Consider the following 25833-nt stretch of genomic DNA (forward strand, 5'->3'; position numbering starts at 1 on the left):
TAAAAGATAATACAAAGAAAAAAACAAGCGTTCTTTTGTATTGTTTTTGTACCATCATCTTTGAAATGCAAGAGAAAGGCCATAATGTATTATTCCAGCCCAGCTGCAATTTAGATTTTGGCCACTAGATCTTAGCAGTGTATGTGCAAATATTTTGACTGATTCAATGAACCATTGCATTTCTGTTCAAAATGTTGTCTCAAGACTGCCCAACTTTGCCTAATTGGTTTATTAATAACGTTTCATGTTCAAAACTGTGCACTTTCATCAAACAATAGCATGGTATTATTTCACTGTAATAGCTACTGTAAATTGGACAGTGCAGTTAGATTAAAAAGATTTTAAGCTTTCTGCCAATATCAGATATGTCTATGTCCTGGGAAATGTTCTTGTTACTTACAACCTCATGCTAATCGCATTAGCCTACGTTAGCTCAACCGTCCCATGGATGGGACACCGATCCCGAAGAAAAAAAACAACACAACAAATTCATTTGACTTATGAGCACAGTGTGATAAATAATCAAGAATCGTTATCCTCTGGCAATTTAGGTAAAGACAGCAGCTTGTGACAGCATGCCATTTTAGAGGTTTGCCAGTTAAAACAAGGGGCATGATTCTGACATGGTATATCTGCACACAGACGAAGTAAGCCTTACTGCAGATGAAATGACGATGGTTAGATTGATCTAGCGAAGCATCTAATCTTTTTTTATTAATAGAAGGCATTACGGTGTCAAAAGAATGACTTTGCTCTTGGAATGATCCTCGCCGGGATACTGTAGATTAAGAGCAGATGCAATGGAAATACAATTTTACATTACTAGTCAGAGGCTACAGTCGTAAAGCACTCACAGCTTTTTAAGTCCACAGACACAGTGGATAGCAGGGTGCTTGAGGTGTTGCCAGAGCTAATGCACCTAAAGAGGTAGCTGCAGACAGCAGTCAAGATAGGATGAGGTTGCCCCTAGACACACTAATCTAAGGTCAGTTTTGTTTTTAACCCCTGATGATTAGGTTAAGGATTTTGGGGAAGGTAATCTGATTCCAGATCTGTGCCAACAGGCCACGGTGACGAGCTTTGAAATGGGATGTACCATTTAAAGTCTTGTTGGCTCAATACTTCTCTGCCACTGGGATGATGGGTCGTTTCTCATCCTGCATGTATTATTCTCCATTCTCCTGCAGTTTGGGATTATAGCGCACCTAGCAGTTATTAAAAGCAATGCATTTCACTATTTAGGAACTGTCTGTGGTTCCCGGGCAGTTAGGAACTGTTTATAGTCCTCAGCAGTTAAGAGCTGTCTGTGAAGCTGTTTACAATAAGTTATTAGAAGTGCTTTTTCTTAGTTTCTTTTGGGCTGATTTTTTGTCACTTCATTTATTGTATATTGATCAGACGTTGAACCAAGCCTAATCCATTTGCAATGCAAACATTCCAGAATTTAATTGAAGATAAACCTTTAAATCCAAGGGCTTAAGAAAGATATTGTTCAGCAAATTACATTCTCTTTCCCACTGCACCCAACGGTCTGAAAAGCACCACTGGAGGCAGAGAAAATACATTTTAAAGTGACAGCAGCCTTATGAAGTAGCCCTATTCCCTACCACAACAAAGCTATATATTTCTTTGAGCTGGCCAGAGTGGTTCTGGCTGTAATTTAGTTTTCAAGCCCCTGTAGCTCGGACTCTGACTACTTGAGAGAAACCCAATTACAATGTAGATCCAGGGCAGCGAATGACACAAAGGACCTCTGGCCTTAAGGATGGCCACACTGCCAGGTAGATTTCTATGTTAGGCCTCTCCATCCTGCTCTAAATCCTTGCTCATGCCATGCTGGGAGTTGTTTTCATCATCCCCAGCCCCACATACTTGCTTCTACCTCAGACTCGTATCTGTCGGAGGCCCCAGAACAGTGATGTTGACACCGAAGAGGAAGGAAGCTGAATAATGGAGTGGGAAAATTGGTACTTGACTGTGGGCGGTTGTGTGGTGAATTGGACCACCGACGTTCTTTGAAAAGACCGCCAAGGGTTCTGAGGGTGTGGCAGGGAGAAGTTTTTTAAATTTTGTTGTGTGAAAGAGAACAGGCGTCGAGAGTGCCAGGGATATTTTTAAGGTACGAGACCATGTCAGTCAAAAAGGGGACAGCATTCTGTTGACTTTCAGAATTGCGAGGTCCTTCGTCTTCTCTGACCATACATAAAGGCTTTTGTGTCCACCGCAAATAGACAGGCAAAGGGTCTCCTTTAAAACTTGTAATCACATTTCGAGGGGTTGTGTGGGTAGGTTTAGAAAAGGCTTGGGTGTGGCAGAGGGAGTCTTTGGAATTGTTTGCCTTTTAAAACACGTCTCTCTTCCTGTACAACCTGTTGATGCTAGATGTTCTATGCTCTCTGCATATCAATCATATTTCTTACCGTCTTTTGTGCGTTTTTGATTACGTGTTTCCCATTGATGTTCCCTTGTATTATGACTGTTGTGATTGCAATTACAGGACTCAACAACTGTGATTGATTAAATGAAATTCAATTTACATAATTGGGATAAAAAAACAAACTTGATTACTGTATTGAAGGTAATTTGCAGCAAGGTATGTCATTCCATTGTAATTTCCAGGATCTCATCGCATCCTTTGAAAAACATGTCTATGTTGCATAAAGAATCAGAATACACTGGCAGAATCAGAAAAATAGGTGTTACCTCACAGCATGAGGGATGTGTCTCCTCACCCATTAATCTGCTTTTTTAAATTGGTTCCCCCTTTAAGGATTGAAATGGTTCAGATGGACGTAATTCTCAAGTGATTGCCTCGCTTGTAATTGAAATATCTACAGTGGTGGCGGCTGCCTATGGGTTTTCCACTCTCTTTCACAGCATGGGGGCTATAGTTAAAGGAGACCTATTCACTAATGACAAGCGACAATATTTATGTCTGAGTTCCCTCCCTCCTATTTCTCCCTCGTTCCTTCCCTCTGTGAAAGGGTATCTGTTGAAATAGTGGCCTTAATATTCCCCACAGCGAGTGCCTGGCTCCTGCTCAGAGAGGTCAATTAATCTCGTAGGTGCTCAGATGGTACAAAGTAGCCAGGCAGCGCAGCAGCACTCTCCTCCGAAGCAACTACTTCAGAGAGAAAATGAGGAGGGGGGGATTAAAAACTGAAAAAGGGAGGCACGGGCGCTCGACTCCCACTTCACACCCTTGTTGAGTGCCCAGCCCACTAAGCCTGGGTGGATAAAAGGGGAAGCAGGGACCAGAGACTGCTGTAGTTGCAGCTCATCAGCTCTACTCTGCTCAACTCACAAGCCAGCAACCTGTGATAGCTGTAGCGTCGTCAAATCTAGCAGTAGCACAGGACGTCTGGATCACTGATCAAGACGGGTACAGGGGGGCAGCATGGGTGCTTTGATGGTCATCTTTTCGCTTCAGAAAGATCAAAGGCGCAAAAGGACAGGTAGGCCACAGTGTGTGTGCAGTTTGTTTGTTTCTGAGGGGAGGGGGGACACACAGGATGGTGGACTTTTCTTTAGAACACGTTTTGTTTTGTTTTATTCTTAAAGGCACAGTGTAGACAAATCTGTAATTATCCTATGTTTTATATAACTCTCTTAGGCAATATATCACAGTTGAATGATATACTGTACAATACCTTCAGTATTCACACCACTTGACTTTTTCCAAATTTTGTTGTTACAGCCTGAATTCAATGGATTAAATTGAGATTTTTTTTGTCATTGGCCACACACAATAACCCATAATGTCAAAGTAGAATTATGTTTCATTAATTAAAAATTCAAAGCTGAAATGTCTAGAGTCAGTAAGTATTCAACCCAGTTGTTATGGCAAGCCTAAATCATTTCAGGAGTAAACATTTGCTTAAGTCACATAATAAGTTGCATGGACTCACTCTATGTGGAATAATAGTGTTTAACATGATTTTTTTATGACTACTTCATCTCTGTACCCCACACATACAATTATCTGTAAGGTCCCTTAGTCGAGCAGTGAATTTCAAACAGATTCAATCACAAAGACCAGGGAGGTTCTCCAATGCCTCGCAAAGAAGAGCACCTATTGGTAGATGGGTAAAAATAAACGGACATTGAATATCTCTTTGGATGGTGTATCAATACACCCAGTCAGTACAAAGATACAGGCGTCCTTCCTAACTCAGTTGCCGGAGAGGAAGGACTTTAATAAAACAGTTCGAGTTTAATGGCTTTGATAGAAGAAAACTGAGTCTGGATCAACAACATTGTAGTTACTACACAATACTAACATCAATGACAGAGTGAAAAGAAGGAAGCCTGTAAATAATAAAAATATTCCAAAACATTCATCCATTTTGCAATAAGGCACAAAATTAATATGCAAAAGATGTGGCAAAGAAATTAACTTTGTCCTGAATACAAAGCTTTATGTTTAGGGTAAATCCAACACAACACATCACTGAGTACCACTCACCATATTTTCAAGCATGGTGTTTTCTGCATCGTGTTATGGCTATGCTCGTCATCAGCAAGGACTAGGGAGTTTTTTGGGGAGGATAAAAAGAAACAGAATAGAGCTAAGCACAAGCAAAACCCTAGAGGAAAACCTGGTTGTCTGCTTTCCAACAGACACTGGGAGACGTATTCACCTTTCAGTAAGACAATAACCTAAAACACAAGGGCAAATATACCAGTGACTTGCTTACCAATATTACATTGAATGTTCCTGAGTGGTCTAGTTACAGTTTGACTTAAATCTTTAAAATATATGGCGAGACTTAAATGCAAAGATCAACAAACAACTTGACAGAGCTTGAAAAAATAAAAAATATTGTACAAATATTGTACAATCCAGTTGTGCAAAGCTCTTAGAGACTTACTCAGAAAGACTCACAACTGTAGTCACTGCCAAAGATGATTCTAACATGTATTGGGAATATTTATAAAATTTGATTTCTGTATTTCATTTTCAATTAAACATTTCTAACAACATATTTTCACTTTGTCATTCCCATCAGAATCCAAAATATAAGATCGTTTAACTCCATTGTTCGTTAACAATGTGATCGTAAACAAACACTGTATAGCTCCAAAACAGAGTTAAAACTATACTTGTGATCTCATGGTCAATCCTTGCATCCAAAGCTCTGTCTTTTAATTTGAGAGTGGTTACATTTCTCCAGGCCCATCCCTCAGCTGTTTTTTTAATATTTAGTTGTTTTGTGCTGTAAGAGAGACTGAATGGATCACTCCCATCCTAAGTCATATTTCATTGAAGTATTGTAATACAGGTTGAAGGTAAAAATTAATGGGGGTGCTGGTTAACTCTGTCAGGCAATAGATCACAGTTTGGACAGCTATATGCATGTTAAGCACTTTTCACCAGAACCAGAATGGAGCACATTGACCAGGCAGGCCCAATTCCCCTCCGGCATAACATTTTATGAAACGCCATAAAGTCTAAAGCTGAAATCAAGATATGCTAACCTCCAAAATTGGATGACTACTCACTGTGCTCAGCATTGCAATGAGCTATTTTATTATTCTAGTCTCTTATTTTGCATGTGTGTCCGTGTCTATCCATATATGAGATTTGAAGTTGAGAGTTCAAACCCAGCCTGAGCTCCAGCTCCTGGGACCATCACGGTGGATGGTTAGCGATGATGAATTGGGCCGAGTCGCTGCGTGGTAAACGCACAGGGCCTGAGGCCCGCAGTGCCACTCCACTACCCCTTCTAATGCCTCACATTAATTACCATAGCTGTTCTCATCCACATGTGTTGAGAGACGCTGTTTTAGTTAGCGCCTTGCCAACCGTACACTCCAACTCCACTCTACTCCCACTCTTAGTGGGTATGGAGCTTTTCAAGTGTCTCAAGGTGAAAATATGCGACTCTGTAGGCTAGTTGTGGCGGGTCAGTATGATGGTAGGGTCCACAGAGATTCTATGAATCAGTTTTTATTGAGTTCTGTATGCAGTTCTATGGGTAGGGCTAGATCTATTGAGCATTGTGTTCTAGACATCACCGGCTCTGACTGTCTTGTTCAGGGTTTGTTTGTGAGTGGGTTTTGAGCTACTGAAGTATTCCAGGGTGAAAAGATGTTGGGGTTAGTTATGGGGGTTTCATTGTGATTGTAGTTCTAGGCTAGATGTAGTGGGCTTGTTGTCGTGGACGGCATCTGCTGTGACTCCATCTTTACAGGGTTGTTTGTTAGTGGGGTTGGCGTAGGAGTGCCGTGCACTCGACGCATTGGCTCTCAGATTGAAACTACAAAACATCAAGGGACTCAAGTCCTCAGTGGGTAAATGCATGTCTGTTTTGTACTTTTCCAATCTGCCAAAATGGAGGTGAATGGTTGTATAATTAAGCAGTGAATGCTTCCTCTGCACTGTTCATTTTTTTTGGGGGGTGCGTTTCATTTTAAAATAATGGTAAATCTCTCACAAAAAAAAGCGAACTCAAAATTGACCGTGGCGTAGCACATACGAGTGATGCGTGCCCTTGCCTAATACTTGAAGCCTTGCACGAGTTCCTTGATATAATGCCTAAGCTTTTGGTCCTGAGACCTCATTGAGTGAGTTAATAAAAATAAAAAACATGAACCTTTCTTGATGTACTCAGAGGACCATTGTTAGGATGCTTTAACTACTATAGAAATGGTAGAGTATCAGATACTCAACAAGAAGGTCTGACTCCACTATTACTGAAACAGGACCCAGGTGGTAAATATAAATCTCCAGTCCGTTTAAAAAATGGGAGGCCCCTCAGTGTTGTGATGCAAAGATTCTAGCAAAATGCATACCGCATAGAATTAAAAAGCTATTGTCGAATATTATTCATCCGAATCAAACAGGTTTTTTACATGGACGATACATTGGAGATAATATACGACAAGTACTGGAAACAATAGAACACTATGAAAAATCTTGGAAACCAGACGTGGTGTTCATAGCTGACTTTGAAAATGCTTTTGATACGACTGGATTTTTTTTTAATGAGCTGAAATGAAAGATCCCAGAAATGTTCCATAAGCACAAAAAGCTTATTTCTCTCAGGTGTGGCATATCAAGAAGCTAATTAAACAGCATGATTATTACACAGGTGCAGCTTGTGCTGGAGACAATAAAAGGCCACTCTAAAATGTGCAGTTTTGTCACACAACACAATGCCACAGATGTTTCAAGTTTTGAGGGACCATGCAATTGGTATGTTGACTGCAGGAATGTCCACCGGAGCTGTTGCCAGAGAATTGAATGTTAATTTCTCTAGAATAAGCCGCTTCCATAGTAAGGGGCAAGGTCAGGAACTTGTCTATCGGCCATGCATTACAACTGGTTAAAGAAAACTATGATAAATAAAAAAGTTTACCAGTTTAATTTATGGACCAATAAATTGACAGCTGTGACATACAGCTTGCAAAATAGTTGGGAAGAAATTTCCGATGTACTGATTCCATATGGTTTATGAACTGATACACAAAACGATGCCTGATTCAAATTTTTAAATTTAAATGATTGAAACCAATAGAATGTAAATATATGAGGGATACAACCATGCCTTCTCTGCAGATTTTGCTGCAAAGAGACAGAATAATTAGATCACTTGTTTTGGTACTGTCCATATGTAGCTTGTTTTTGGTCAAAGGTTCAGAAATGGCTGAAGAATTGCAACATTTACCTGGCGCTAACTCTGCAAATAGCACTACTGGGTGATCTGAAAAGTCATAGTCAATCAATCAATAATATTATAATAATCTTTGTATCTTTAATTTACAATCTGTAAAAACTTTGAGAATAGAAAGGTTCAGAACTGTTTTGAAACATCACCGCACAGTTGACAAATATAAATCAAAACCCGATGGTGTTCAGAGATAGATGGGATGGGTTGAGGGGAGCTGAAGGGTGGGACAAAGAAATATTTTTTAAAAGATAACTAATGTAAAATATACTTTGTCTGTAAAATGTATATAGTATGTATAAACTGGAAGTAGACGCCTAAGTATTGTTGTCAATTAGTTTAATCCAATTAGGTTAGGGATGTAGGGTTAGGGGAAATTAATTAAAGAAGGAAAATACAAGGAAAAATATATTTACCCCAAAATATTTAGAAATGTAGGGGGATTAGAAATGATACAGATAATTACATTGATAGAAGCCACAATATATCTGCAGTATTAAAGCTGATATACCTCCTGAAAGAAAAAGAAAAAAGCATATCACTGCTAATATTGCTGCAGTATTCATAGCCATACTCCTGTATATTTTAATAATTACGCTACACACTCATACTGTATAATGGAGTTATCAGTATGCATACATTGCAATGCTTCTCTTAAAGGCCATTTGTCACAAGTCAACATCGAGAGGTCAAGTCAACATCGATCCACATAGAGCTAGTCAGGTTCCTTGTCCCTCAAGAGATTTAGTTTAGTTTATTAGGATCCCCATAAGAGAATGGCCCAAGAGATGTTGGTTGATTCCTAAAACTCACCAATCTCATTCTTTAGTGCAACGTTAACTCTTTGAAGGAATATGCTTTGAATATAGGTACTGTATCTACAAATTGTGTTCACATCAGACCTCAACATTGAGACATTGGCAAAATCAGACGCGTAGCATTGCAGACAGACGATTGATCCATTGATATTTCAAAGCCATGGTGTCTATTAATACGAGATGATGAAAGAGATTTTCAAAGTCTCTCAAATATCCATACTTGTTAAATATAAGTACTAACAGTATAAGCTATCCAAACACCTATCATAACCCCTCATAGTTCGTCCCTAAGAACCGTCACTTTTGAAACGTGTGGACACTGCTAAATTAGCATTTAAATTGAAACGGCAGGGTCACAGAGGTTGACTTGTTGCTACAAGCTTGTTTTCATTCTTAACGTTGAGTGGCCCTCGACAGGATAGCTTACTTCCTGGAATTAATCACTTGCCTCCTTGGGGTACACGGGCCAATATTATGGAGTCTTCCTAAGACTGGGATTAATGGCTAGCATCCCTCTTAGGGGGCCCAGCAGTTGCAGTAGGAAGTAGGCTTAGCCATGCACAATATTCGAACTCAATCAGCATGACAGAGTGATCTCCAGCATTGTCCTTGTCAACCCTCACACATGTGTTAACGAAAGAATCACTGACATGATGTCAGCTGGTCCTTTTGTGGCAGGGCTGAAATGCAATGGAAATGTTTTTGGGGATTCAGTTCATTTGCATGGCAAAGAGGGACTTTGCAATTAATTGCAATTCATCTGATCACTCTTCATAACATTCTGGAGTATATGCAAATTGCCATCATACAAACTGAGGCAGCAGACTTTGTGAAAATTAAGTTTTGTGTCATTCTCAAAACTTTTGGCCACGACTGTACTCCGAACATGCCCAGACCAACTGGCAAGTGTCTTCACTGACATTTCCAACCTATCCCTGTCTGAGTCTGAAGTACCAACATGTTTCAAGCAGAACACCATAGTCCCTGTGCCCAAGAACACTAAGGTAACCTGCCTAAATGACTACTGACCCGTAGCACTCACGTCTGTAGCCATGAAGTGCTTTGAAAGGCTGGTCATGGCTCACATCTACACTATTATCCCAGAAACCCTAGACCCACTCCAATTTGCATACCGCCCCAACAGATCCACAGATGATTCAATCTCTATTATACTCCACACTTCCCTTTCCCACCTGGACAAAAGGAACACCTATGTGAGAATGCTATTCATTGACTACAGCTCAGCGTTCAACACCATAGCTTATCACTAAGCTAAGGACCCTGGGACGAAACACTTCCCTCTGCAACTAGATCCTAGACTTCCTGACAGCCCGCCCCCAGATGGTAAGGGTAGGTATCAACACATCTGCCACGCTGATCCTCAACACGGGGGCCCCTCAGGTACTCCCTGTTCACTCATGACTGCACGGCCAGGCACGACTCCAACACCATCATAAAATTTGCCGATGACACAACAGTGGTAGGCCTGATCCCCGACAATGACGAGACAGGCTATAGGGAGGAGGTCAGAGACCTGACCGTGTGGTGCAAGGACAACAACCTCACCCTCAAAGTGATCAAGACAAAGGAGAAGATTGTGGACTACAGGAAAAGGAGGACCGAGCACGCTCCCATTGTCATTGACGGGGCTGTAGTGGAGCAGGTTGAGAGCTTCAAGTTCCTTAGCGTCCACATCACCAACAAACTAACATGGTCCAAGCACACCAAGACAGTCGTGAAGAGGGCACGACAAAACCTATTCCTCCTCAGGAGACTGAAAAGATTTGGCACGGGTCCTCAGATCCTCAAAAGGTTCTACAGCTGCACCATCGATAGCATCCTGACTGGTTGCATCACTGCCTGGTATGGCAACTGCCCGGCCTCCGACCACAAGGCACTACAGAGGGTAGTGCGTACAGCCCAGTACATCACTGGGGCCAAGTTCCCTGCCGTCCAGGACCTCTATACCAGGTGGTGTCAGAGGAAGGCTCTAAAGATTGTCAAAGACTCCAGCCACCCTAGTCATAGACTGTTCTCTCTGCTACCCAGACTATTTGCACCCCCCCCCCTCTTTTTTGCTGCATAGTCACTTTAATAACTCTACCTACATGTACATATCACCTCAATTAACTCGACTAACCTGTGCCCCCACACATTTACTCTGTACCGTTACCCCCTGTATATTGCCTCACTATTGTTATTTTACTGCTGCTCTTTAATTATTTGTTATTTTTATTTATTGTTTTTTTTAGGTGTTTTTCTTAAAATTGCATTATTGGTTAAGGGCTTGTAAGTAAGCATTTCATTGTAAGGTCTACACTTGTTGTATTTGGCGCATGTGACGAATACAATTTCATTTGATTTGAAATATGCATTTGAATAAATAGCGTACAGTGAAATTTGAGGAGCATAGTTGAGTACTCTGTCTAGCCCTGCCGTTTCTCTCAGTGTCCATTTGATGGCAGCAAAATCTCCCATACACAGTACTGTATATTCATTGCTGTCAGAAACCAAAACAGTACAACAACCTGTGGAGACGGAAAGAAATGGGCCATCGTTTTAGATATGCACACTGTGTTTCACACTGCTAAAATGCAATCAATTATGATGCTATTCGCACTCCATTACGAGGTCATATTCTTATAGCCTTGTGAGCTGTCTGTATGTGTGCATGATGGGTAGGTATGTACAGTATTGTGTATGGTTAGATGTATTAAATAAAGTCATGCAGTGCAACCGTGTACTGTAAGTCATTCAGTGATGGCCTTTTTTGCTCTGCCAGTACTACTGTAATTGCACAAGGTAAGGTAGGATTACCATGCATGATTAGAATAAAATCACTCATCATCATGGTAGTGTCCACGTTAATGTGGAAGTTTTTGTTCAGAAACATATTCTATTATTACCATTAATTTATGTCGGGCACAAAATAATCTGAAATGCAACCAAAACAAAAACAGGAAATGCATCCGCGTTTGTGGAGTCATAAGCTTGATGTAGTCATTGTGTGCTAGTATTATGGGACCAAATACTAAACCACTGTAATACACATAAGTTAATTTGTCCAAATACTATAGTTCCCTGAAATGGGTGGACTATGTACAAAAAGGGCTGTAATTTCTAAACGTTTCACCTGATATGGATAACCTCATAGTCATTGTATCATTTCAGCCCAATTATTTTTTTAAACGTGTCACTGTCCAAATACTTTTGGACCTCACTGTATATGCTAACGAAGCCTACCAGACAAAATAGTGCATGCTTTAAGAGCGATTGAATTAATATTTTTTAATTCATAACAGGAAACGCCAGTACAAAAATAACTGAGCTTACAATGAAACTCTCCCATGAGAACCACCCATGTATATTTATCTACCTATTCAGACCCCTCTTTATGGAAGTGGATTCGTAAATCGCGTTGAGCTAACGCATTGACCTTGCTAATGTTGAAGGTGAAGGGGAGAGTAGGCACACATGTTCATTTAATCAGCTTTAAACACTCTAATCAAAGGACAACCTGAGAGGAATAAGCATTCCAATCAAGCCTCCTGCCATTATTGCGACAGAGGAAAGAGACCCATTTAAGTATCCATGTAACACACAATATCAGTAAGGACCCACAGTTTCTTCAAATTCTTTTGAGCCCTTTAAAAACGTAGTGAATTCTGTGTAGTAATCGCAGAATATATTTCGGAGAAAATGATTGACTACATACTTAATTGGCGGTCTATAACCGTCATTGTGTCTTTATTGATTTGCTTCTCATGTAGCCTACCATGCTAGGATGTTTTCAATGTAAGACTGTTACGTTGTTATGCATTTTGGAAGAAAATGCACTTTAATTTAAAAAAAATTATCTTGGGATGAATTTTAAAGTAGATTAGTACAGAAAAGGCTCAGGTGGACAGTGGTTCACCTCAGAACACTTTTCTTTTTAACCTATTAGTATACCATATGCTTTGGTAACCGTACACAGCTGCTCAAATATCTCTTGATCCATACATGTTTACTGTCACCATAGCAACATGATATTCAGAACGCTTCCTTCTGTTCTTACCAGGACAATATGGAATGTATTGTATTGGGACGTAAAGTACTTCCAGAGAGCAGCCTTGGGACTTTCCCTGATCCATGGGCTCATGGGATACCCTGGGGATCATCGAGAAGGGAACATGGGGTTTGGGGGGTCGGGAGGGTGATCTTATGTGACTCTTCTATGCTGGGATGTGATTGGTTGTCCTTTCTGCAGCGTTTGGTGTGTCCCACTGTGGGGGGAAGATAACAATGGGCTTGGTAATCTCCACAGCACCTGGCAACACTGGTGGCTGTCTCTCTCCCTCTGTCTTTGTGCCTCTCCATTTCCTCTTTTCTCTCTGTCAACCCGGCCCCTTTTCTTCCTCTTACTGTCTTCTCCCTCTTTACTTTACCTTTGTATTTTTATTGGTTGATTGTGTTCCTCCCATCACTCTTTCTCCTTACTCCCCTCTCTCTTCACGCCCCCTCTCTCTCAGATCCTCTCCCTCCCCTTTCTTTCTCTCTTCTCTTTTTCGCCTGTGTCTCGTCAAGCCTGAGATGCTGGCTCTCTAAGTGAAGTTAAATGTCCTGTAAACGGGCAGTGAGCTCTGTGATTGTGACAGTGGTCATGGGCAGCCCATGACCCGACTGATTCGATCACCATGAACCTTGAGGGGCTGGAGATGATTGCCGTTCTGGTGGTGGTGATTCTCTTTGTCAAGGTTATGGAGCAGTTTGGACTTTTAGAGACGGGTTACGACGGTAAGATATAAGCTAGGCTGTCTTTGAGTTTCGTCAGAGCTTATGAAGAAGTTTAGAGGACTTTTCTGAACGACAAGTTGTCAGTTCCTCCGAGCTTGAATCTAACTTCAAATGCAGTGTATTCCATATTATACAGTTTACTTAATTGTTGGTTTGTGGCTCTTTATGGATGTCTTGGTTGAAGTTGAATGTAGACTATAATTGTGTACATGTACTTTCATTAGGGCTGGGAATTGCCAGGGACCTCACAATACGATATCATTACCATACTTCGGTGCCGATATGATTTTTTCCCCCATTCAATATGTATTGCGATTCTATAATGCGATTCTATAATGTTAACCAAGTTACCGATACTCAGTCATAGAATCGATAGAATATTGTACAAAATAATATTTCAATACTCTATCAATTCCCCCCCATTCCTAACTTTCATGCATCTTCAGAAACAATCAACAGGTTATACATTCGTCCTCTGTTGCAAATGCCTTTGGTCTTGACTGTGCTATCTTATCTCTTGCATTCTGTACTTCAACAATTGGTTCAACATTTATAATAAGTCATGTATCATTCAGGGGTAGAAATATGGTTATTTGTCTTAAATTGCTTTTGTTTCAGACATGAACATGTTGTCATTGAGCGCCCTCATGTAAGGTGCATGTTAGTGATGCTGTCTTGAGGAAAAGCTTGATTGCGATTTAAATTATTATTTATTATTAAAAAAAAAAATTAGGGGATGGATCAGCTTTAATATTGCAAATAGATTGTGGCTTCTGACAATGTAATTGTCTGCATCATTTCCATATCCACTCAAGGACATATATATATCCACTCAAGGACATTCAGAGACTTGTTCCGAAGCCACTTCTGCGTTGTCTTGGCTGAGTGCTTAGGGTCGTTGTACTATTGGAAGGTGAACCTTCGCCCCAGTCTGAGGTCCTGAGCGCTCTGGAACAGGTTTTCATCAAGGATCTCTCTGTACTTTCTTCCGTTCATCTTTCCCTTGATCCTGACTAGTCTCCCAGTCCCTGCTGCTGAAAAACTTCCCCACAGCATGATGCTGCCACCACCATCCTTCACCGTAGGGATGGTGCCAGGTTTCCACTAAACGTGACGCTTGGCACTCAGGTCAAAGGGTTCAGTCTTGGTTTCATCAGACCAGAGAATCTTGTTTCTCATGGTCAGAGTCCCTTAGGTGCCTTTTTGAAAACTCCAAGTGGGCTGTCACGTGCCTTTTATTGAGGAGTGGCTTCCGTCTGGCCACTCTACCATAAAGGCCTGATTGGTGGAGTGCTGCAGAAATGGTTGTCCTTCTGGAAGGTTCTCCCATCTCCACATAGGATCTCTAGAGCTCTGCGAGACCATTGGGTTCTTGGTCACCTCCCTGCTCAGTTTGGCCGGGCAGCCAGCTCTAAGAAGAGTCTTGGTGGTTCCAAACTTCTTCCTTTTAAGAAGGATGGAGGCAACTGTGTTCTTGGGAACCTTCAATGCTGCAGAAACATTTTGGTACCCTTCTCCAGATCTGTGCTGCGACACAATCCAGTGTCGTGTCTCTGACTGATTCAATTATTATGACATTATATTTTATCAAATCGATTACCTAACGTTTGATTGATTACGTGATTGAATTAAACCATCCAACAATTAACTCGTTAATAACCTGTGGCACCATGGAAGAGTGTTTATAGAGCTGCTGTCTTCCGAATAAAATCTATATCAATAGCAGTCAATTATTAATTGTCACCTTATTCAGTCTCATCTGAAAGTCGTAGAATTCTTGGTTATCTTCACGAACCCTGTCTAACAAGTTTGAATCAGCATACAAAAATTGGCTTAATTATTTATTTACTAAATACCTAAATAATCATACAGAATTACATATACACAGGATGGATCATACATCGATTACTATTCATGTCATAAAATAAAAAGTCCCTAGCGTACGAAACCGATATGACGGTTGGTTACACTCTTTTGAATCAAAGAGCAGGAAGACTGAGGGGCAAAGGGGATTGGATCTCTATCGGACCTTGAGAAGCTATGCTACCGTAAATATAGAATCTCATGCATTCTACTAACCCCCCATTCAGAAAAGGAAAATGCAAGATATACACTGCTCAAAAAAATTAAGGGAACACTTAAACAACACAATGTAACTCCAAGTCAATCACACTTCTGTGACATCAAACTGTCCACTTAGGAAGCAACACTGATTGACAATAAATTTCACATGCTGTTGTGCAAATGGAATAGACAACAGGTGGAAATTATAGGCAATTAGCAAGACACCCCCAATAAAGGAGTGGTTCTGCAGGTGGTGACCACAGACCACTTCTCAGTTCCTATGCTTCCTGGCTGATGTTTTGGTCACTTTTGAATGCTGACGGTGCTTTCACTCTAGTGGTAGCATGAGACGGAGTCTACAACCCACACAAGTGGCTCAGGTAGTGCAGCTCATCCAGGATGGCACATCAATGCGAGCTGTGGCAAGAAGGTTTGCTCTGTCTGTCAGCGTAGTGTCCAGAGCATGGAGGCATTACCAGGAGACAGGCCAGTACATCAGGAGACGTGGAGGAGGCCGTAGGTGGGCAACAACCCAGCAGCAGGACCGCTACCTCCGCCTTTGTGCAAGGAGGAGCACTGCCAGAGCCCTGCAAAATGACCTCCAGCAGGCCACAAATGTGCATGTGTCTGCTCAAACGGTCAGAAACAGACTCCATGAGGGTGGTATGAGGGCCCGACGTCCACAGGTGGGGGTTGTGCTTACAGCCCAACACCGTGCAGGACGTTTGGCATTTGCCAGAGAACACCAAGATTGGCAAATTCGCCACTGGCGCCCTGTGCTCTTCACAGATGAAAGCAGGTTCACACTGAACACATGAGCACATGTGACAGACGTGACAGAGTCTGGAGACGCCGTGGAGAACGTTCTGCTGCCTGCAACATCCTCCAGCATGACCGGTTTGGCGGTGGGTCAGTCATGGTGTGGGGTGACATTTCTTTGGGGGGCCGCACAGCCCTCCATGTGCTCGCCAGAGGTAGCCTGACTGCCATTAGGTACCGAGATGAGATCCTCAGACCCCTTGTGAGACCATATGCTGGTGCGGTTGGCCCTGGGTTCCTCCTAATGCAAGACAATGCTAGACCTCATGTGGCTGGCGTGTGTCAGCAGTTCCTGCAAGAGGAAGGCATTGATGCTATGGACTGGCCCGCCCGTTCCCCAGACCTGAATCCAATTGAGCACATCTGGGACATTATGTCTCGCTCCATCCACCAATCCACGTTGCACCACAGACTGTCCAGGAGTTGGCGGATGCTTTAGTCCAGGTCTGGGAGGAGATCCCTCAGGAGATCATCCGCCACCTCATCAGGAGCATGCCCAGGCGTTGTAGGGAGGTCATACAGGCAAGTGGAGGCCACACACACTACTGAGCCTCATTTTGACTTGTTTTAAGGACATTACATCAAAGTTGGATCAGCCTGTAGTGTGGTTTTCCACTTTAATTTTGAGTGTGACTCCAAATCCAGACCTCCATGGGTTGATAAATTTGATTTCCATTGATAATTTTTGTGTGATTTTGTTGTCAGCACATTCAACTATGTAAAGAAAAAAGTATTTAATAAGAATATTTCATTCATTCAGATCTAGGATGTGTTATTTTAGTGTTCCCTTTATTTTTTTGAGCAGTGTATATTTACACTGAGCTGCGCTTCGATAGATGAGTCAAAGATGGAAGACTGGTTTGCCCAGCAGAGATCACCATTGTCCTTTGAAGAATATTTATTGTCATAGTGTTGTAGGGTGGATACGTTGTACCCTGTCATTCTCATTAGGAGATTGAGTTCAAGTTTAAACTCCTTTAGCTTTAGTCGAAAAGTCATGGCGGCTACAAAAGGCGACATTACTGGTGACATTTTTACCCGGACTCGAGCATTAGCGACGGATAAAGCCTCCAAGAAGCAGCTAGCTTCAGAAAAAGCTTGCGCCATTAGCCAGGAGCACTCACACTCTGTCGAAGACATCCTTTCTGAGTTGAGATCCCAACGTACAGAACTCAACATTAAATTAGATGCCATTAACTCTCAGCTCAGTGCGATAGGGGGCAAGGTGACAATCTACAACAAGATAACCATAAACGCGGGGCGCCTGGACGAGGTAGAGGTGCGAATCTTATCCATGGAAAACTTATTGACAGACGCCATGGAAACAATAGCATATGCTAAAAAGAAAATACAGCATCTGGAAGAGAAAACAGAGGACCTGGAAAACAGGGGGCAAAGGAATAATTGTGTTCTATTAAATCTGGGCGAAAAAGAAGAGGGAAACATGCCACTGATCCGCTACCTGCAAGACAAACTTCCCGAGTGGCTTCACCTGTCCACCGACAGGCCCATAGAACTCGAGAGAGCTCACCGAGCACTGAGGCCTCCACCAGCAACCAGACAACCACCGCGCCCAATCACCAGACGTTTCTTGAGATTCACCGACAAGGAACGAGTCCTACAGGCGGCGAAAACCAACGCCATTACAGTGGGAAACGCCAAACTCACCTTACACCAGGACCTGTCAGCTGGAATACGCCGAAAGCGCCGAGAGTTTGACGAGGTGAAGAAATACTCCATTGACCGAGGCATCTTTAGGGGATTCAAATACCCAAACGAGCTCAGAATTCTTCACCAAGGAGCCCTGCGACACTTCAAAACTCCCGAAGAGGCAAAACGTTTTTTGAAAGACAATCCTGGTCAATGAGAAATGGACCAATGACTTAATGCGATTACTGTTATTACTAAAGGAGGTAAGACAACATATAGCCGATATCCAAAGACCCACCCGCCCCGCTAAATGTCATTATAGTCGTCTAATCTATATTTATGTTCCTTTAGCTGAGAGGGATAGGCTATATAGCATAACCTAGACCTACTAACGTTTCAGCCTACTTTTATTTACCTTTTTTTTGTTGCTATTATTACTTGTGGTTCCCTATGTCCCTTGGGGGAGGTATATATAGGCTGGGCTATTGATTTTATTTTCTCCCTCTTTTAATGTGGTCTGGACGGGGGCTACGTTGTCATTTACTCAATGCGGGGCGGAGGGGAGAGGATGAGGCATTTCTTTGGTGGGGAGGGGGAGACGTTGTGCGTTGCTAACTGTTCCCTTTTTTTTTTTGGAACACAGAATTGTGACTGAGCGGGGGGGTAATAGATCCAAAGGGATATGTCGAGTTGTTTGGGAACTCGGCTGGGGTGTTCAGAGATTGTTATTTTATGTACACCTGTAACCTGTAACTACTATCCACCTTTACCCAGAGATGACTTGCACTAAAGTTCGATTACTGTTCGATGACGTTGACTAGTACCTTAAATCTATTGACATGGAACTGCCATGGTCCAGGTCATGCAATAAAACGGAAAAAGATACTATGTGCTCTAAAAAAGGAAAAAGCAGACCTTGCGCTATTACAAGAGACACACCTCTGTGATGCTGAACATGCCAAACTCCTCAGAGCTTGGGTGGGACAGGTGTATCTTTCAAATCAAACAGTAGAGGTACAGCCATACTTATCCATAAGAATGTTCCATTCATAATTGACAAAAACATATCTGATCCGGAGGGGAGATATATTTTGATAACTGGGTCACTGTATGGACAACCAATTACTAACTTAAACATATACGCCCCTAACACAGATACTCCTGCTTTCATGTCAAAAATGATAACCCTGTTCAATGAGCATTGTGTTTCCTTTGGCGTGGTGGCTGGAGATTTTAATTGTACACTTAACCCAACCCTAGACAAATCATCTCAAGTCCCCACCACAAATCCCAGATCTGAAAAGATGTTGAACTCTCTTACTAAAGAGATGGGACTGATAGATATCTGGAGAGAGACTAATAGCTCATCTATGGACTATACATACTACTCTAATGTCCATAACACCTACTCCCGTATACATTACATTTTTATCCCAAAGAGTTTCGTAAATTCAGCCACGTGTACAATCGGACCCATAGCGCTTTCGGATCACGCCTTTGTCCATCTCCGCTTTGACCTCTGCAAAAACATCCCGAGGTCAAAGAGCTGGAAATTCAAAACCTCCATGTTATCAAACGAAGCGTTCCATACATTGGTAACTACACGGATAGACAACTACACACAAGACAACAAAGATTCTCCTGTTTCTCCGGCCACAATGTGGGACGCTGCTAATGCCACACTAAGAGGTCATGTAATTGCATATGCTTCCTCTAAGAAAAAAGCAATGGAAGCACACAGGTTAGATCTTGAGAGGGAGCTGGAACGCTGTGAAAAATTACATAAACAATCCCCAGACAGCACCTCCTGGAGTCAACTTAAAGCAGCCAAAGCCAAACTGAATTTGGACTATACTCGGGAGATAATTATTATTTTTTCTTTACTAAACAGTAATACCATGAGTATAGCAATAGGCCGAGTAGATTGCTTGCTTACCAATTTAAAAAAGAGCAGTCAGAGCGTACAATCATGGCTATCCGAACAGCAGAGGACAAGGTCACATATGACCCAAAAAATATAAATTTAACTTTTCATGATTTTTACTGCAAACTATATACCTCTGAGAGAAAACACACGGAGGCAGAACTCCACTCCTTCCTAGAGGGAATCTCGCTACCTAAACTATCAGAGACCGACCAAGAAGATCTCAACTCCCCCTTCACTCCTGAGGAGATCCTGGAGGCAATTACCTCCATGCCACCTAATAAGTCCCCAGGCCCAGATGGATTCCCCAGAGAGTTCTACAAAGCTTTTTGGCCCCAGCTTAGCCCTATTTTCATGCCAATGCTATAGGATTTTTGCAAAAACGGAGTTCTCCCAGACTCAATGCACACAGCTCGCATTACAGTGTTGCTCAAAAAAGACAAGGACCCTCTATCCTGCTCCTCCTTCCGGCCCATAAGCTTGTTGGATTTCGACTACAAAATAATTACCAAATTGCTCGCCAAAAGACTAAACACTTTTCTTCCCAAAATAATAAAAGCGGACCAAACTGGATTTATTAGAGACAGATACTCTTCTGATAACATCCGCCGTCTTTTTGATATTATTGATCAAGTAAACGCACAGAAGACCCCTGTCCTGCTGGCTTCACTGGATGCTGAGAAGGCGTTCGACAGGATGGAGTGGAGCTTTCTGTTCTCAGTCTTAGAAAAGTTCAAGATGGGCCCAAACTTTATTAAATGGATCAAATCACTATACTCTCATCCAAATGCCATGGTGACTACTAACGGACTGAACTCTGACAGAGTCCCCTTGGGACGGGGCACAAGACAAGGGTGCTCGCTGTCCCCCCTGCTCTACTTGTTGGGGGCGGAGCCTCTGGCAGAGTTGATGAGGAGCAATCCAAGTATTATGGGTTATGCAGGCGGCCAATCCCTCCCATTTTAGACACAATTGCTCAGTATGGCAAGTTTTCAGGTTATAAGATCAATTTTAACAAATCCACTGTCTGCCCTCTCAATATTACACTCACCAGCTCTATGAAGACACTATGTCCATTCCAATGGAAGACACAGGGGTTTCAATACCTTGGGATCTTCATAATACCAGATCTGAATAGCCTTTTCAAGGAAAATTATCTTCCACTCCTGGATCAAATCAAGAACGATCTCCAAACCTGGATCTCCCTCCCAATTAGCTTAGTGGGAAGAATGAATGTTATCCGTATGAACATCCTCCCTAGACTGAACTATTTATTTCAGATGCTCCCATGCTATCTCCCAGTTTCCTTTTTCAAAAACAACTAACCAATGCATCACCAAATTTATATGGGGCAATAAAAAACCTAGGATCAAGTTCTCCACTCTATCGAAACCTGAATCTAAGGGTGGTCTTGCCCTTCCCTCCCTTCAATTGTACTACCGGTCTGCCCAAATCCGCAACATGCTAACATGGATCACAAACAGACAAAAGTCAACGTGGATTCAGATAGAAGCCCAATCCTGTGGTTCATTGCCACTAAGCTCAATTATATTCATTAATAACTTTAGTGAAGTGTGCAACATAGCCAAAACCTTTGTGATTTACAGCACCCTACTAGCGTGGAGGGACTGTAAGAAATACCTGGGCATTTCCTCCCAAATATGTTCTCACTCGCCTATAGTAGGCAACCCAGACTTGCCAAAAGCCCTGAGGGATGCCAACTTTAATCTTTGGCATACTCTAGGAATCAGGACCTTTTCAGACCTATTTCATCAGAAAACCACTATACTGAAATCCTTTCAAGAGCTCTGCAGTGAATTCAATGTGCCAAGATCCCATTTTTAAAAATATCTTCAAATTAGACATGTCATTTCCTCATTTACTTCCAAGAGGTTTAGAACTCAGTTGAATGAAGTTGAAACCCTTCTTGTCACAGGACAATCCATTAAAGGCAAAATATCTTATATCTATAGACTCCTTTCTGAGAAAGGAGGCTCCTCCTTTACTCCTTTGAAAATAATCTGGAAAATGGACCTTGGTCTGACTATCAGTGATGAGTTATGGGCGGAGGTTTGCGACAGGGTATACTGCTCCTCTACTAATGAAAAAATGCAAGAATCTAATTACACATTTTTGTACACATTTTATTACACTCCCTTGAGACTCCATAGAATGAAAACAGACATTTCTCCTAATTGTAAAAGATGTACCTCTGAAAGTGGAACCTATATGCATGTATTTTGGAGCTGTAGAGAGATTGCCAGATTTTGGCAATCTATACATACTGCTGCACAGAAAATACTAGAAGTACAGTTTGATATGACCCCGTGTATCTATCTTCTTAATGCCCAGCAGGACTTTGTTCTTGATCCCGATATATAGAAAATTTGCTTATGACTATTACATACTTTGCTAAGAAATGTATTCTTCTATTATGGGCCTCTAAAACCTCTCCTACATTTAAAATGTGGATTGACCAGATTGTTGACTTTCTCCCTCTTGAAAAGCTCACTTATGACCTCCACAAGAGACAGCCCAAGTTTGATAGACTCTGGTCTCCACTACTCAACTATATTTCAAATTGGACAGAGTGAATGGGGTGATTAGGGAAATGAGCAGATACATGTTGTGTAAGGTGCTGTAAAATCTAAAAACAAATGATTTGCTCGTCGTCTCAGCTAAGGCTGGAAATAGCTAATAAGAACCTTGATAGTGCTGCTGCAAGTTTTATATAATTTATTTTTTATTTTTTTATAATTATTCTTTGTGTGTATGTATATACTGTATATGTATATATACATATATTATTATATATTTTTTTAAATTATTATTTATTTTTGATATATTATTATATTTAATTTTTTTTACATTTTAAAGTCTGTCACATCTGTGAATGTGGAATGTGTTTTGTTGGTTGATTGAAAAACAAGAAAACATAATAAAACTTTAAATTATTAAATGCCCTTTTAAACGTATGGACACCAGTCCTCAAGTCGTCGGGAACTCAAGTTTGACTTCCATCAACGGGCTTTTGTATTGGGGGAGAGAAGGGCGTGTTTCATAGTTCTCAATCAATATCTTGGCGTGGCCAGTGAGTGAGCATAGTTTACTTATAGAAATAATTCTCTCATTTAGAGGCTAAAATTACATTTAATCTTTTCGCAAATTGTTTCATATTTAAACATTTAAATTGCACAACAATTCCAGGTGAATCTGATGACTAGAATGTGTAGACTTTCCAAGATACAATTTATGTCGTCCTACCATCAGATATAATGTCCCAGACACCAACTGATCTGATGACACAAGCCTAAGATCACCATGCGCAATGCCAAGCATCGGCTGGAGTGGTGTAAAGCTCACCGCCATTGGACTATGGAGCAGTGGAAACAAGTTCTCTGGAATGATGAATCACGCTACCTGCCCAAATGCATATTGCCAACTGTAAAGTTTGGTGGAGGAGGAATAATGATCTGGGGCTGTTTTTCATGGTTCTGGCTAGGCCCCTTAGTTCCAGTGAAGGGAAATATTAACGCTACAGCATACAATGACATTCCAGACGATTCTGTGGGGAAGGCCCTTTCCTGTTTCAGCATGACAATGCCCCCGTGCACAAAGCGAGGTCCATACAGAAAGTGTTTGTTGAGATCGGTGTGGAAGAACTTGACTGGCCTGCATAGAGCCCTGACATCAACACCATCGAACACCTTTGGGATGAATTGGAACGCCGATTGCGAGCCAGGCCTAATCGCCCAACCTCACAAATGCTCTTCTGGTTGAATGGGAGCAAATCCCCACAGAAATGTTCCAACATCTAGTAGAAAGCCTTCCCAGAAGAGTGGAGGCTTTTATAGCAGCAAATGGGGGACCAACTACATATTAATGCCCATGATTTTGGAATAAGATGTTCGACAGGCAGGTGTTTCAGTGAATTATTTTTGGTAGCATTTCTATGTTGAAGATTAAAAATATAATATGATGCATTTTTCCTCATATTCCGTCCAGTTTGCTTTATTTTTTATAATATATTACACTTGATCTTTCTTGAATAAATCCCTCCAGTTCTTTTAGTTTTTCCTTTAACTTATTCTGTGCCTCTATGGTACAGTTTTTATTGCTATCTATCTGTATTGTTAGTCCCTCTATTTTCTTTGTTAATATGAAGTCTTGAACTAAATTGCTTTTGATTTAAAGAGGTGTATTGAATTGCATGACCTCTAAAGGCACATTTAAAAGTGTCCCATACAATATGGGGATCTTCTGTACCTATGTTGTATAGGAAAAAGTCAGTTACAAATGATTCTGTCCTGGTTAAAAACAAGTTGTCATCCAATAGGCTTTGATAAAATGTCCAATATCCTCACTCGGGTGGAAATTCTGTAAGAGTAATGTACAGTATATGCCAATTATTTTGTCCGACCACATTCTGTCCCCTATCAACACTTTTTAAACTTTTGGTGCCAGTGAGAATGACATACGAAAGTAGTCAAGACGACTAGCTTGTCAGGATATTTAAGCCTCCATATATCCACTATTTCCAATATATTCATGATGTCCTTAAGTGCATGAGGGTGATAGTTTGTAATGTGAGTTCCTTTACAAGCCATTGAGGTATTTAAAACCATATTATAATCTGCCACCATAATAATAGAATCTTGTATTGCTTGTAGGCATGATAAATTATTATATACATTTTCAAAGAAGCATGGATCATCATTATTTGGACCCTACAGATCAGTGGTTCCCAACCTTTTTTGGTTACTGTACCACCAAGTATATTTTGCTCTGCCTGGAGTATCCCTGAAGTACACCTTAATGTACATTTGACCAGTAAGCCTATTGTCCCATGAGTCTTCTCAAGTACCCCCTGTGTATAGACCAAGTACCCCCAGGGGTCCTAGTAGCCCTGGTTGGGAAACACTGGTCTAGATTAATGAGCCAAATCTGTTTATGGTCCAATAACATATTTAAAAGAATCCATCTACCTTGCAGATCTGTTTGGACAATTTGTACATTCGTATAGAAATGATTGTTAATTAATATCAACGCCTCTGAGTTTCTTTGCCCATGGGAGAAGTATATTTTGCCCCCCCCTCCAGTCATTTTTCCACACAACTTAATCTAAAATTGTTGAATGAGTTTCCTGTAAACGATATATATTATAGTCTTTCTCTTTTAGCCAGGTAAATACTGATTGTTTTTTCTTAGTATCTGCTAAGCCGTTACAATTATAACTGGCTATACTTATTTCACAATTTTTACAATAATCAGATACAAGTTTCAATTCTATTTATCCGAATATATGTTTATAATCTTAACATTAAAAAGTACCATAATGATTGCGTGTTCTTATAGCTGTACCATGATATTTTTTACTGCTACTGAGTAAACCTCCAATTGTTCTCCACTATTCCACCCGCTAAAACTGCCCCCCACCCCAAGTTTGTTTGTCGTCCTAGTGACTGGCAGACCACCCCGTCCACCTGGATCCTAGGGCCTTTGAGAGTTTGGGACCCATCCTTTTAAAAAGAGCACACAGTACCACAGTGCCAGTACCCCCTGCATATAGCCTCGCTACTGTTGTTTTATTGTTGCTCCTTCATTTATAATTTTTTTTAAACTATTGTTTATTTTTGTCAATACTTTAAGACTTTTTTTTTTCTTAACTGCATTGTTGGTTAAGGGTTTGTTAGTAAGTTTTGTAAGTTTGTAAGTACGGTCTATACCTTTTGTTTTCAGCGAATGTGCCAAATACGATTTGATTTGATCTACAGAACAGAAGCAGATTAACAGCCAAAAACATTTCCAACGCCCTCACTTTGATTGTATTGTATAATGTTATTTAATATATATTATCACATTTTGCATATCTTAATTTATTTCCACAATTTACGAATAATATGCGTAATAATGTTGTTACCTATAAATAGGACTGCCATTACAATTGTTTGGGGCGGGGGGCAAGCAATTATTATTTTGGGAAACAATTTTTGTGATTCATCCTATACTGTCCCTAACTTCATTACCCCTTAGCAACAGATGTGGGATACATACACACACTCTCCCTACCCTTCCCCCACACAACCTCAAGCTCAGGTGTTCAACAGTTGTT

General features: G+C 41.1%; 1 protein-coding gene across 4 annotated transcripts in view; it reads left to right on the forward strand.

Annotated features, from left to right (window-relative positions):
- LOC139534241 (Kv channel-interacting protein 4-like) overlaps positions 1 to 25833 on the forward strand; it is a 251439-nt gene that overhangs the window by 143198 nt on the left and 82408 nt on the right. The window contains exon 1 of one of the 4 annotated variants that reach the window (XM_071333204.1): positions 3268 to 3455. The exons of the other annotated variants lie outside the window; for them this stretch is intronic. Coding sequence (XP_071189305.1) covers positions 3398 to 3455 — 58 coding nt within the window. The 5' untranslated portion in view covers positions 3268 to 3397. Of the gene's footprint in view, positions 1 to 3267; positions 3456 to 25833 lie in introns of those variants that run through there. 4 annotated transcript variants of the gene reach the window in all.

This window comes from Salvelinus alpinus, chromosome 11 (genome assembly GCF_045679555.1).
Source record: "Salvelinus alpinus chromosome 11, SLU_Salpinus.1, whole genome shotgun sequence".
Lineage (NCBI taxonomy): Eukaryota > Metazoa > Chordata > Actinopteri > Salmoniformes > Salmonidae > Salvelinus > Salvelinus alpinus.